Consider the following 15,840-nt stretch of genomic DNA (forward strand, 5'->3'; position numbering starts at 1 on the left):
AGTAATTGAAGTGACTGAAAAATCACTGAGGAAAGACAATACAAGTAAATATCAGCAGTTCTTTATTTTAAAAGTGGTTGTACCTAATGATGTATCTGAGGAATGGTTGGTTCTTTATGGTTAATTATGAAGAAATTTGTGAAGTCCTCACTATTGCTCTGGGTAGCTCCCCAACTGGGTCTAGACTGGGTCTAGAGAGTACTTTAAATTCAGGAAATTTAAAATAGAAAGTAGCTCGTCCACAGAAGGACTGGTAGCTCCCCTTACGATAAGGGTTCAGATCGCGCGAACAGGTGTGAAATGTGTGTGTTTAGTTAGTTTGTTTGTTTGCTTGTTTTAATCAATTTTAAATCATGCTTTTTATTTGTTTTTGTTTCTAATGTCTCTGTAAAGCACTTTGAATCACCTTGTTGTTGAATTGTGCTATACAAATAAATTTGCCTTGCCTTGCCTTGCCTATTTCAAGTTAAAGGAATACTCGGCTAAACAGAGCTCTGATTCCTTGTCAGCCTCTTTGCAGCACTGAAGAGAAACCTGGGCTTATTCCTATAGTTGTGAGGGAGTGCTATGGGCTCAAATTGTGGTCATAAATATTTTGTACTTGTAAATCAGGATTTATATGTGTAAAAAGAATTTGTGTGTGCGTAAAAAAGATTTGTGTGTGGACATAGCCAAAAAATACGTGTGAAACGCTGCACTCAGGTTTCAACTTACAAGTATGGATTTTGACCCGATTTTTCTTCCTTTCAGCTGATTGGTCAATGTCATGTCAATCACAAATTTAACTATCGAATCAGAGAACAGATGGGTTTGGCTGTCTGAGGGGCGCTTTTCTGAACTGCAGGTCCTTGAAGGGTAATACCGTTTGAGGCTGGAGGATCTTTATATAAATATCCCATAAGGCTCATACAAGCTAGGTCCTTTAACGTTTGGTAGCTGTTGAAAGGGTACAGTTGTGGTATACCAGTGGTCAGAAACACTATTACTGTTCACATCTGCTCAAACAACTTTCATTAAGTGGGAAAATGAACCAGAGTCGATTTAAACTGACTAAACACCCTAAGTGGAATTCTGCTCTTTTATGAATTTCACTTTTCCCTCGTGTTTTGCACTCATTACAAAACATCATGTAGAAAACCTAACATCCATGAGCTTTTATTGTCACGTTGAAGTGAGGTTTCTGACACTCTCTGTTACTTTCTTGTTCTCTTTCTTAGAAACCTGTCCAAGAACCCCATGTTGACCACGTTGTCCTGGCAGATCTTTGAACATCTGCCGCTTTTGGAGCTGTAAGTAGACCCATGTCTTTTTCTTAGTTCATTGCTGCTGACACACAGTAGACCTGAATACATCTGCAAGGAAATGGGTTGATGTCTTTTTCAACCGAGTTAATATGATCAGTGAATTGTGTTATGTCCTGAAATGGCACCTCAGTGGCACCTTTTCTACTCTAGACTCAAAGCACTTTAAACAACACACTTCATTCACCCATTTACAAACATTCATACAAGCAATTTTATCTACACCTAAGTGCTGTCTAGCTAACATTCATGCATTCAAACATTGCCCAAGGATATTTGGCATGCAGAATGGAGACTGGAGCAGCTAGAGATCGAACTACCAACCTTAAAGGGAACATGAAATGCTCCACACATACAGGCTAATATACACCCTTAAGCTCTGCTCTCAAAAATGAACAGTGTCTGTGACGCTGGATTTAAGAAATCAGTGCCCGAAGTTAAAGTTTGAAAAACATGCATAGCGCCATCTTCTGTCAGTACAACGCCACAACATGACGTCATGCGGTTGGTTGGTTGTGGCTAATAGACTTACATTAGTTTGTTCGCTAACTAGTGACATAATCGATAACTCAAAGTAAGAATTCTTCCTTTTAACTGGCTATCCAAACATTCATTAAAACCATCAGCATAATAAACAAAGTGGAGTCGATGCTATATAACCTCGAGATTATGATCTATATTAACTGATAAAAATGTGCTTAAGTTTCTGTATAATCAGTTTTCATTAGTAATGTACTTTGTTGTATTGCAGTCTTTAGGATAACCATAATTTTTACTTCAGGTTAGCTGGGATAACTGATGGATGGAGGAAATTTTTCTGCAGTCATAGAAATGCTGAACATAGAGAAGGAAATGAGTTACACGGCAGATTAATAAAGGAAAATAAGAGGAATTTAAGTTTTATATGATAGTCAGATTTACTTAATGAGGCAAATTGTTGTGATGTCCCAATCACAGGGTGATATACTAACAATGCACTATAATTTACTGTGTATACAAAGATACAGGGAGTTCACTTCAGTAAAACCAGCATTCTGCAGAAAGAATACAAATTAGTGGTTCAAAACTCATCCAAGACCCACTAAAAGGTCTATTTCGGTTTTTTGATCAAATCCGATTTTTTTTTTGTCTGGTTGGTCACACTACAAATAAAATGTGACAGCAAACGCGCGCTAGTGTGAACGGTTCACGGCCCTCAAAGCGGCCCACATGAGGAAAAGAAGACGTCACACACAACCCGCTCTGTTTACAGAAGTAAAAATGGTGGCTACAGAGCTAGTAGGTGTTGTAACCGACAGAATTTTGACAAATTAATTAGAGAAAGAAGGACACTGAGAAAAAAGTCCGTGCTTTAACAATAGCCTTGTTTGGAGCAGTGGCTGCTACCTCAGAGGTTTATATGGACACGGAGTCATTTAGCTTGAATAGAATTGTCTCCCCATATGTTTTTTTTTTTCCCCCATATGTTAATCAAGTCCAAAACCTCAGTTTCTGTCCATTGACTTGCTCCATCTCCAGTTTCCGCCGCCATGCTTTCTCATTTGTCTTCTCCGGCGCTGATAATTGGCTTCTGTCTTGTGTCAGTAACATAAAGGACGGATTTAATGCGACATGACCATTCAAACAGCAGTTGCTTTCTAAAACATCAGATATGTATCGGATTCAGTACCACATACGAAAGTGACCCAGGTCGGATTTGAAAATATTGGATTTGTGCTGTTCAAACTGTCATACCATGACCGGAAATGGGTCGCATAGGATCAAAAATGGCGGATTTGTTGCGCTTTTGCCTGCAGTGTGAACGTAGCCTTTGTCTGATCCTGAGACACCAGCAACTTAGACTTTAAGTTTGCAGATGATACAAAGGCCATGTTTTATTACATTTTCACTCTTCTCAGTGGTTGATCCTCCTTTTGATTTTTGACTCTCTCATTTTATTATCCAAATCATTTTCAGTTTTTGAAGTTTTTTTGTGTTTTTCTTTTTGCGTTTAAGTTTATAGTAGTGTATCCAGAACTTGTCTGCAATATTTTCAGAAGGTTTATTTGTTTAGGAGAGAATTGATACATATCATGCATTTTGTCTGCTTACCACAGATAGCCATGGCAAGCAGTATTTTCAATAGTGCCAACTTTTTACCCCTCCGTCATAAAAGACCGATGGTGTCATCACCCCATCAGTGGCGTAGACACCTAAATTCTGAATATGATAACTGGAGAATGCAATGTAGGAGCTTCAAATTGATACCACAAGTGCATCTAAAGAAAAATCTCTAGATGGTGCAAGACTGCATCCAGTAAAATAAATATTACATTATAATAATAGGAATATAGAAGATCAAAAAGTTTAAAGAACAGATTACAAGCTTTTGCTGATTTGGCCAATCTTATGTTTGAGGCTTTGTGAGAATAACCCAATATATTATCTCTCCCTATTTGCTTCTCTCTTATCTGTATTCTTATCTATAAAGTTTCAGCATGGCAAATTTGGTAAGCGATGAACAAAAAATAGTTTTTGTACAGTGTTTTTTACAGTGTGCTCTGAGATAGGCATGAGATGATGCCATACATCATTTCCTCTGAAGGTTCTCCCTCAGACACCTTAGAACATGACATTAGAAGAGAACACTGACATTCTCACTCTGGGGGATAAGGTCATGCTGCACAACCCAATGTTGAAAAAACCCAAAAGATTTTAAAAAAGAAACTGACCCAAATATGGTGTAGAGTAGGGCTGGGCCATATTATACCGTTCACGGTAATACCGGTATAATGTTAGGCAACGATAGGAAAATGAAATATCGCGATAGAATATGAGTAAAACGAGCATGCGCAGAGCCTTTGTTTTCATACGCACATGGCCGATTGTTGAGTGAAACAGATGAACCAGATTTGGTTTGTAAAAATGGTGCAACTTCAGTGATGTGGAACTGGTTTGGTGTTTGTCCGTCAGATACACAACAAAGCACATTTTTTTGCAGAACATGCAAGCGGCCGTCGTTATTGTCGTATTTGTCGGACTAAGATGCTCTTAAATCTGGGAGTAATCTGGGTCCTAAACTCCGTATACTTCAGGTCAAAAGAACACTGCAGCATCACTGAGAGTTTAAAAACTGTCTAAATTCTTTCATCTTTAATAAAACGATCAGAATTGCTGCTTTACCAGGTGTATCTATGAAGTTTAACTTCCAGGCATCCATGAAAACAAAATTTATTACATTTAACAGAGTTAGAAGTTAGCAGGAAGCTAGCGGACGTTAGCTCGCTAGTTTCGCTAGTTACCTAAGCATGATATTGCATGTTCTGACTGAGAGATTTCTGAAAAAATTCAAACGTACAGCTCTGCTATCACTTCCAACATAAATGAAGACAGGAAACTAAACAGCAGTGACGTTTGTAGGGTTACTGAAGTTGGGCTAGCTGGTATACAATGATGTGCTACGTGATCGCTAGCGACACAGCTATGTTAGTATAACATACACAGTGAAGCTGGAGGACGAACACTAACACTTTTCCACTTATAAAAGTTAACATGAAGGCTCCTCATGGTTAGAGACAAATGCAATCGCATGGCAGGATGCTGTAAACGGACCAAACTTCAGTCAGGAGAACAACTGAGATAATCCATCCACAATACGAGGTTAGTCATTAATATACTGCAACAACATGGGAATAGAGCAGCTGCCAGAGAATTCAACATTAATGAATCAAAGGTACAGAAGTGGAGGAAGCAAGAAGAATGAGTTTAATAAAGTTTGATTTATCTGACTGCTTTGTTTCGATTAATGTGCCTTATAATCCCGTGCACCTTATGGTCCGAAAAATGCGTACTGCACACTGCAGTTTAATGTTGCAAAGCACCTCTTTTTAACTTCAGTGGATATTATACATGGTTATGCTCAGGATATGTCAGCCCATTTCTACTGGAAATGCCTTTTGGTTAAACTTTCAGCAAGGAATTTGCATTTGCACTGTTACGTTTTTATAAAGCTTTAATGTACATAAAAAACAGCTTCTTGTTTAAGTGAAAATAAATGGAAGGTTGTCTTTTTGCGCTAGTAATGTTGTGGAGTTGTATTTTGTCTCGCATCAATTATATCGTCAGTTATATCGTTATCGCAAATTTTCATATATATATATCGTGATAAATATTTTTGGCCATATCGCCCTGCTCTAGTGTAGAGGATCATCATTGGTGATGTTGGTTTAAAGCAGAGGTTAATACAAATGTATTAAATGTTTATTCCCATAAACAAATAATGTATTGATAGTTTCCTTTTTAACATTCTCCATTTCTTTTAAGTGTAATATAGAAATGTTTTCAGACAATAATGATAACTAGTGATCAAAAGATTTGACAATGATGCACAATTATTGATATAAATATACCATTTTGTAAAGAACTGGCACCAAATAAGTAGCTTTTGAGCATCAAACCGGACACATCTCCCCATCTGTTTTGTAGTGCTTGTAAAAAATGCAGCCGTGTATTTATTATTTAATAGCACATTTAATTCAATTTTATATAGCGCAAAACCACAACAACAGTTGCCTGAAGGTGCTTTTTAAGATAAAAACCCTACAATAATAGAAAACCAAAACAATCAAGCACTTGGCAAAAGTGGGAAGGAAAAAATTCCCTGTCAGATGAAAAAAAAACCTCTGGCAGAAGGTGCAGACATCTGATGCAAAAGACAGAAATTAATAATAACTAAGAGTAGAAAGAGGCAAGTAAAGAAGAAGCGCCCAGTGCATTATGAGAAACCCCAAGAAGCCTGGGAGGATTCAGAGTCACCTGATCCAGCCCTAACTATATGGTTTAGGAAAAAGGAACGATTTAAACCTAATCTTAAAAGTTGAGAATGTGTCTCCCTCCCACGTCTAAACTGGGAGCTGGATCCACAAAAGAAGAGCCTGAAAACTGAAGGGCAAAATATTTCCAAGCATTTTGAATACAAATTTTTCAAGTGATTTCAAGTGAAGGAGCTTCAAGAAAAACCTGATAATAATGAATTACAGTAGCCCAGCCTAGAAGTAATAAATGCATGAACTAGTTTTCCCCACAGCTGTCAGACTCCTGAACTCTGCCTCCTGACATCTGACCCATGTTATCACATGGACTGGACATACACACACCCACAACCACCTACACACACAATGGACAATTGTACCCTCATACACACAATAATAACATGGACTGAACCACCACTCACAACCACTTGCACTTTATATAGCCTCTGTAGACATTATCCACATATCTCACTTATCTTAACTGCACTACTGTATAATTCTGTGTAAATAATCATTCTGTACATACGATAAATTTTAAATCTACAACTGTTTATAACTTGCATAGTTCACATTTCTGTATAGCTGTATAGCTCATATTTCTGTATAGTTTTTCATATTTATATCCTGTTTATAGCCGGTACATAGCTTGTACTCAATACAGCCTGTACATACTTATAGTTATAGCATATTCATAACATACTTCATACCGTGTACATTATAACATACCATAATAGACCCATTTCTGTAATATACTCACATATCTATATTATTGCTAATATATACTGTAATATATCTATATCATGGCTAAAGCACTTCTGGATGAATGCAAACTGCATTTCGTTGCCTTGTACCTGTGACATGTGCAATGACAATAAAGTTGAATTCTAATTCTAATTCTAGTTTTTCAGCATCCTTTTGAAACATGATATTTCTAATTTTAGAGATATTACGCAAATAGAAGAAAGTAGTCCTACAAATTTCTTTAATATGTGCATTGAAGGACATATCCTGGTCAAAAAGTATTCCAAGATTCCTCACAGTGTTACTGGGCCAAGGTAATGCCATCCAGAGTAAGTATCTGGTTTCTAATAAAGTTGGGTATCATCTGTAGAGCAATGAAAATGTATCCTATGCCAGGGGTGTCGAACTCCAGACCTCGAGGGCCGGTGTCCTGCAGGTTTTAGATATCCCCCTGGGTCAACACACCTGAATCAAATGACGAGTTCATTACCAGGCCTCTCAAGAACTTTAAGATATGTTGAGGAGGCAATGTAGCCATTTAAATCGGCTGTGTAGGATCAAGAACACATCTAAAACCTGAAGGACACCGGCCCTCAAGGCCTGGAGTTCGACACCTGTGTCCTATGCCAATGAATGGAGGAAAGATTGGGTAACAAAAGGTTTTTAAATACCGTATTTTTCGGACCATAAGGCACACAGGATTATAAGGCGCATTAAGCAAAACAAAACAATCAGATAAGTCAAACTTTACTCAACTCATTCTTCTTGCTTCCTCCACTTCCGTACCATTGATTCATCCATCCATCCATCTTCATCCGCTTTATCCGGGGCCGGGTCGCGGGGGCAGCAGCCTAAGCAAAGAGGCCCAGACCTCCCTCTCCCCAGCCACCTCCTCCAGCTTATCCGGGGGAATACCAAGGCGTTCCCAGGCCAGCCAAGAGATATAATCTCTCCAGCGTGTCCTGGGTCTGCCCCGGGGCCTCCTTCCGGTGGGACATGCCTGGAACACCTCACCCAGGAGGCGCCCAGGGGGCATCCTTGTCAGATGCCCAAACCACCTCAGCTGGCTCCTTTCGATGTGGAGCAGCAGCTGCTCTACTCTGAGCCCCTCCCGGATGGCCGAACTTCTCACCCTATTTCTAAGGGAGAGGCCAGCCACCCTTCGGAGGAAGCTCATTTCTGCCGCTTGTATCCGCGATCTCGTTCTTTCGGTCACTACCCACAGCTCGTGGCCATAGGTGAGGGTAGGGACGTAGATCGACCGGTAAATTGAGAGCTTCGCTTTTACACTCAGCTCCCTCTTCACCACGACGGACCGGTGCAGCGTCTGCATTACTGCAGCTGCAGCCCCAATCCGTCTGTCGATCTCCGGCTCCCTTCTCGCATTACTCGCGAACAAGACCCCGAGATACTTGAACTCCTCCACTTGGGGCAGGAACTCATCCCCGACCCGGAGTGGGCACTCCACCCTTTTCCGGCTGAGAACCATGGCCTCAGATTTGGAGGTGCTGATCCTCATTCCCGCTGCTTCACACTCGGCTGCGAACCGCTCCAGTGCGAGCTGGAGGCCCTCACCCGATGAAGCCAACAGAACCACATCATCTGCAAAAATCAGAGATGAGATTCTGAGGCCACCAAAGCGAAAGCCGTCCGCCACTTGGCTGCGCCTAGAAATCCTGTCCATAAAAATTATGAACAGAACCGGAGACAAAGGGCAGCCCTGGCGGAGCCCATCACCCACCGGGAACGAGTCCGACTTATTGCCGGCAATGCGGACCAAGCTCTTGCAACGGTTGTATAGGGATCGAATGGCCCGTAGCAATGGGCCAGACACCCCATACTCCCGCAACACCTCCCACAGGACACCCCTAGGGACACGGTCGAATGCCTTCTCCAAGTCCACAAAGCACATGTAGACTGGTTGGGCAAACTCCCATGCACCCTCAAGTATCCTGGAGAGGATAAAGAGCTGGTCCAGTGTTCCGCGACCAGGACGAAAACCGCATTGTTCCTCCTGTATCCGAGGTTCGACTAGCGGACGAACTCTCCTTTCCAGCACCCTGGCATAGACTTTCCCAGGGAGGCTGAGGAGTGTGATCCCCCTGTAGTTGGAACACACCCTCCGGTCCCCCTTCTTAAAGATGGGGACCACCACCCCGGTCTGCCAGTCCACAGGTACTGCCCCTGATTTCCACGCAACATTGCAGAGGCGTGTCAACCAGGACAGCCCTACAACGTCCAGAGCCTTCAGGAACTCGGGGCGGACCTCATCAACACCAGGGGCTCTGCCACCAAGGAGTTGTTTAACTGCCTCAGTAACCTCGCCCCCGGAAATTGGCGGGTCATTCCCCTCATCCCCAGACTCTTCTTCCTCCTCGGAAGACGTGTCAGTGGGATTAAGGAGGTCCTCGAAGTATTCCTTCCACCGCCTGACAATTTTCTCAGTCGACGTCAGCAGCGCTCCGCCAGCACTATACACAGTGCAGGTAGAGCACCGCTTTCCCCTCCTGAGACGCCTGACGGTTTGCCAGAATCTCTTCGAGGCAGTCCGAAAGTCTTTTTCCATGGCCTCTCCGAACTCCTCCCACACCCGAGTTTTTGCTTCAGCCACTGCCCGAGCCGCATTCCGCTTGGCCTGTCGATACCTGTCGGCTGCCTCCGGAGTCCCAAGCCTCGGGCTTGGTTAGCCATTGATTCATTAATGTTGAATTCTCTGGCAGCTGCTCTATTCCCATGTATAGTATATTTTGACTAACCTCGTATTGTCTGACTGAAGTTTGGTCCGTTTACAGCATCCTGCCATGCGATTGCATTTGTCCCTAACCATCGGGAACCTTCACATTAGGGCTGCACGATTAATCGTTAGAAAATCGCGATCTCGATTCATACTTATGTGCGATCTCATTTCCAAATGACAACGATTAAAAAAAAAAAGAAAAGACGACGACGATTGTACCGCATTTTGATCCGGGACGTAATCTGCATGAAAACAAGCGCTCACTCTTCCTGCTCAACAAATGACAAGGGCGGAGCCTTATACCACATGGTACAGAAGCTGTGCCATGTGATGCTAAAATTAGCAGGGAAAAAACAACGGAGAGCACGTCAGGGATGACGAGAAAGTGACAGGAGAAAATCCGTCCCGGTCAACCACCCAAACATCAATAACGGGAACCTTATACAGCGCTTCCCTATACCCGTCGAACTTCCGCAGGCACAAAGAAATTACGGAGGCTATCACTTATCACCTGACCAAAGATATGGCTCCCATCAACACTGTGCAAAACGAGGGATTTAGGAAAATGATAACACCCTAGACAAACGCTACACAGTGCCGTCCCGCAACTATTTTTTTATTGTTGCACTACCTGCTCTATACACGCAGTGTCCAGCAACGGTGGAGATGGAATTTCAAGCAGTACAACATTTTGCGGCAACAACAAAACGTGAGACATTTGTTGTTTTTATGTTTATTTATTGTTTTTATGTTCAGTCTCAACTGTTACGAAGTTGATGTGCAGTTAATAAGTGCAATAAATATTTATACTGGAAAAGAAAATCGTGAGAGAATCGTGATCTCAATTCTAAGCCAAAAAATCGTGATTCTCATTTTATGCAAAATCGTGCAGCCCTACTTCACATTAACTTTCATCGAGTAGAAAAAAGTTGTGCTAACATAGCTGTGTCGCTAGCGATCACGTAGCACATCATTATATACCAGCTAGCTGATTTGTGCTGATGTTGGTAAGATTCCAGTATGGTTGTCTTTCTCTAAATTTATGCCAGAAGTTTCTAAAAATATCTTAAATACAAGCTGACTCATTTATTTTAATATAATTACTTGGCTGATTCATTTCACCAGCCTGAAAATGCACAGTTCAAAGGAAATAGACCCAAATAGACCCATTAATGTTCACTGTTACACCAGTCTTTGTTGCCATGGATTCCAGGACTTCCAAACTGGAGTGTGTTCGGCTTAGGCCCGCTGGGGAGCAAGTCACCTCATGGAACATTGCACTTCTTGATTAGATGCTAGTTCTATAGAACTAACATCTAATCAGAACCTTCTTAAAAAGTTTTGAAAATGACAAACGTTCTTGTTCCGCTGGCAGTGAGTCTAAAGGTGAGTATGAGATTTAGAGCATTGCTAATTCTGTCAGTGCTCTTCTCTTTTCAGGCATTTGGAGGATGTGGTGTTCACCTGTGGCTGTGAGATTCGCTGGCTGCAGTTATGGCAACAGAGAGGAGAGGCAGGTCTTAGCAGCCAGCAGTTATACTGTGCTGACAGCTACAGGAGAATATTGCTTCAAGATATGAACATCAGCAGTTGTGGTAAGCTTGTGTGGTTATATTTATACTCTAAATATACACATTAACCATGGTATTCTGACTGCTGATTCCATTTAATTGCAGCCAGTAAATCTCCAGTAGTTGATTCTGTTCATCTGGATGTAGCGTTTTGTAGGAGAAATGTTTCGTCACTCATCCAAGTGACTTCTTCAGTCCCAGCTGACTGCAGGTTTCATCTTATAAACAGTACATTTGCACAATGACTGAAACCAGCCCACTGAAGGAACAATGGGCTGGGAGGTCAGTTCCTTAATCTTAATTATGCAAATTCTCATGACCGTTGATCAACAACCACTGACTAAAACCCACTGATCAAAGACCATTGATCAATGGGTATGAGTACCATTCACCAAGAGTTGGGGAATGGCTGCAATCACAGCATTGTAAGATGGCGAAAGATGTACCCTTAGGCGCTCTCCTCGATTCAGAGATGGTCTTTCCCTTTTCATGTAAATGGCCTCCTTGACTCCGCACTCAAACCAGCGTTCCTCCCTGTCCAAGATGTGTACATCCTCATCATTGAAAGAGTGTCCACGGGCCTGTAGGTGTGAATAGACTGCAGAGTCCTGGCCTGACGAGGTAGCTCTTCTGTGTTGTGCCATCCACTTTGCCAGAGGTTGTTTTGTTTCCCCGATGTATAAATCCTGACAATCCTCCTGGCATTTAACAGCGTACACTATGTTACTCTGTTTGTGTCGGGGGACCCGATCCTTGGGGTGGACCCATTTTTGGCGCAGCGTGTATTGGTGTTTAAAAGCCACAGAGACCTGGTGTTTAGAAAAAATGTGTCTCAACTGCTCTGACACGTACGGAATCACTACAGGTTTTCGCTTAAGCAGTGGTTGTCCTTTTCTCCTGGATCGGCTGGAGCTTGCTTTTGGCGCCTTCCCAGCTTTGACAAAAGTCCAGCTGGAATAACCACATTTACTCAGGGCCTTCTTGAGGTGCTGTTCTTCTGCTTCCCTGGCCGCTGTGTCTGTGGTGATGGTGTTCGCTCTGTGTTGTAGCGTCCTGATGACACCCAGTTTATGCTCCAGTGGATGATGAGAGTCAAACCTTAAATACAGATCCGTATGCGTAGGTTTACGGTACACATCAGCTTTTAGATGTCCCCCATTGCTGATGGAAATCTCACAGTCTAAGAAGGCTAACCTGCCACTTTTCATATCCTCCCTGGTGAATTTGATGTGATATGAACAGAATCAGCTATTGGAGATTTACTTACCTGGATGATTGAGCATCCATCAAGATGCAGCCAGTAAAATGATGGTCAGAGCATTTGTCTTTCTTTCAGTAATGCTGGGCATACGCTGTGTGATTTTTGGCCCATTTTGAGCCGATTTTTCAGTCGTGCGACCGACTTCATCGTGTGTCGTGCATCATGTAGTATACATGGGTAACGAGAAGCGATTAACACCTCACGTCCAGCTCCCGATCATCAATCGTTTGGTCATAAGAAAATCAAACCTGTTTGAAATCTTGTCGGCCTCACAAAATTATCACGACTACAACAACCGTGAAAATAATTGGATGGACATTGCTGCTCAATCACAGCTGCCTGTTCATAGTTTTTTATTAGCAATTTAGCAAGGTTGATGGTGGTGGTGTGCGTGTCTGTGTGAGTGAAAGACAGAGAGGAAGAGAGAGGGAGAGCGAGCGACAGATTTTCTGCTATAACCTTCATGTTATGGACGCACAGTGTGAGCACTCAGGTCGCATCAGAGCCTCGGGCTTTATAGTGTGAGACTCTGCATCGTGACCTACGAACTTCTAACCCCTGCAAGTCAATCATACAGTTTGAGCAGGAGCTGAATAACGCGACTGAAAAAATCGCACAGTGTTTGCACAGCTTAAGTCTGTCGATGCTACTGAGGTATCCCTGTCAACCTCATAAAATCAGCAGAGAGAAAAACTGAACACAGCACCTTTAAACAAAAATGGATAAAAGTCACTAGCTTGAGGATGATGATGATGATGATTATTGTTGTTGTTTTTATTGTTATTAAAAGATAATAATAATAATAATAATAGTAATAATAATAATAGAAATGTTGGCAGAAATGTTTTTTACACACACACAAACATACACCATATACTGTATACTAGAAATGCTAGTTGGTTAAATTATTCTTATATGTTCAGTTATCAGTTGCCTGTTGGTTCAAAGATCAAAGAAGAAGGCACCTGCCACTGACTGGACCTGCAGCTCCAGCAGATAGCTGTTCTTCCCCCCCCCCCCTTTGTACACACACAGGCACACTCTTACTAAAGTAATCAAGCAAAACACAATCGTCTAAGAATGTGTATCTCTTTGTTCTTCTTTGTTCTGTCTCTCTGTATTCATATTACCATGGTGCTGTGTTGAGATGCAAGCTGTTGCAGTAGCCCTTGTGTTTATGACTTTGCTACTTAAACACATTTTTTTTCTCATTGGGCTTTTTTTCTTTAATTTAGGTTTTTTTTTAACACTGGTGAGCAAGACCTGGTATTCTAAGGAGAATAATCTGTCTCTTCCGGAGGAGACAATGGGCTTGCATGGGTAAAGCTAAGTGATTCGAAAATAAGAGATGTAACCTGTCCATTCCAGCTAACATCATGGGGAATGTGAGTTCCTTGAGCATAGGATAGATTAAAGAGGGCTGATTATGACACAGAGGGACTACTGTGAGTTTAGTATGTTGTGCATCATCTAAACATGGCTGAACTCACACATCCCAGATGACAGCATTAGTGACTGAAAAATGGTACAATCCTGGACATGTTACTATGTGGGCCAGATATTGATCTGGACGGTGTTAGACTGCATTCATAGTACTTCTTATCGGTTATTGTTGGTGTTGTTTACATTGAACCATCAGCTGATGAAGATGCAGCATGTAACATCACTCTTTCCTCGGTAAAATGCCTGCCAGCCCTGAATTCTGGGGTTTTTATTGTTGTCACTGCAATCCCTCTTCTGACCATCTGACCACAATGTAGTCCTGCTGACACCAAGGTATGTTCCTCTTGCTTAACAACACATTGTATCTACAAGAGTTGTTCATGAGGCTGTGAAGACACTGCAGGTCTGCTTTGAGTCTGGAGCCTGGAAAGTACTTTATAATCTGCATGGAGGAGACATTAACAGTTTCCCTTGCTGCATCACAGACTAACAAAATGAACAATAAGCCTTGCATTGCTAGTGACCAAAAGGAACTACTTAATTAAAGGGTTAAATCCAACATCTTCAGGTTCGGGCACAGAGAAGAACTGAGGAGAATGCAGCATGACCAAAGGGTGAGGCAAAGGAAATGCTAGGACCCTAGGAGAGCTGGACAAGGACGTAGAAGGCCCTTAACCAATCAGTAGGACCAATACCTGCTGCTTTGTGCAAGGAGGAACAGGATGAGCACTGCCAGAGCTACAAAATTACCTCCATCAAGCAACTGATGTGAATATCTTTGACCAAACTATCAGAAACAGAATTAGGAGGGTGGCCTCAGGGCCCAACATCCCCTAGTGGGCCCTGTCCTGACTGCCTGGCACCATGAAGCCCAATGAGCGTTTGCCATTGAGTAATAATAATAATAATAATAATAATAATGGATTGGATTTATATAGCGCTTTTCAAGGCACCCAAAGCGCTTTACAATACCACTATTCATTCACTCTCACATTCATACACTGGTGGAGGCAGCTACAGTTGTAGCCACAGCTGCCCTGGGGCAGACTGACAGAAGCGAGGCTGCCATATCGCGCCATCGGCCCCTCTGGCCAACATCAGTAGGCAAGTAGGGTAAAGTGTCTTGCCCAAGGACAAAACGACCAGGACAGAGAGCCCAGGGATCGAACCGGCGACCTTCCGGTTACAGATGCAATTCCCAACCCCCTGAGCCACAGTCGCCCAGTACCAGAATTGGCAGCTTCACCTCTGGCATTGTGTGCAGATGAGAGCAGTTGAACCCTGAGCACATGTGACAGATGTGAAAGGGTCTGGAGAAGCTGTGGAGAGCATTATGCTGACGGTAATGTTGTTCAGCATGACTGGTTTGATGGTGGGTCAGTGATGGTAGGAATAGGAGGGACACACAGACCTCTACATGCTTGGCAACGGCATCCTCACTGCCATTAGGTGTGAGATGAGAATATGCTGGAAATTGCTCAAGGATGAAGGAATTGATACCATTGACTGGGCCCACGCTTGCCTGACATAAATCCAATAGAACCCCTTTGGGACATTATGTTTCAGTCCATCCAATCCCACCAGGTTCCATCTGTCCTGGATCTTAGTGATGCCCTGGTCCACACTGAGCTAGGTCAATTTATTTATAATCAAAATTTAAAAACAAAAAGGGTTAACAAAAGTGTTGTATAAATAAAAGGAATAAAACAGAGCAGGAAAATGCAGAAAAAAACTTAAGACAGACAAGAAAAAAAACATAGTGTCACATTTAAACACAAGGGCGTAAAGATATGGGTGTAAAGATAATACCTTTAAACACTTGAAGACCTAAGTGTTGGTGAGTTCCTAATTTAAAGAAGCAGACTGTTGCAAATTTTAGGTGCAGCTACAGCAATGGCCTGATCTTTTCTATGCTTTAGTCTGCTTTTGGAAAACCAGAAGAATCTGATCAGCTGACCCTAAAGTTCTATTAGACGTGCATTGTTAAAATTTTGGA

The 15,840-nt window shown here is 42.2% G+C and overlaps 1 protein-coding gene across 4 annotated transcripts in view; it reads left to right on the forward strand.

Moving 5' to 3' along the window:
• The window catches only part of LOC146628386 (NT-3 growth factor receptor-like), a 78,038-nt gene that overhangs the window by 26,100 nt on the left and 36,098 nt on the right, over positions 1-15,840 (forward strand). For all 4 annotated transcript variants that reach the window (XM_085357797.1, XM_085357799.1, XM_085357798.1 and 1 more), the window contains exons 4-5: positions 1,218-1,289; positions 11,010-11,164. In XM_085357797.1, coding sequence (XP_085213923.1) covers positions 1,218-1,289; positions 11,010-11,164 — 227 coding nt within the window. The remainder of the gene's footprint in view (positions 1-1,217; positions 1,290-11,009; positions 11,165-15,840) is intronic.

This window comes from Diplotaxodon limnothrissa, linkage group LG7, assembly GCF_057381915.1.
Source record: "Diplotaxodon limnothrissa isolate DT_005_m linkage group LG7, D_limnothrissa_male_GT1.1, whole genome shotgun sequence".
NCBI classification, from domain to species: domain Eukaryota; kingdom Metazoa; phylum Chordata; class Actinopteri; order Cichliformes; family Cichlidae; genus Diplotaxodon; species Diplotaxodon limnothrissa.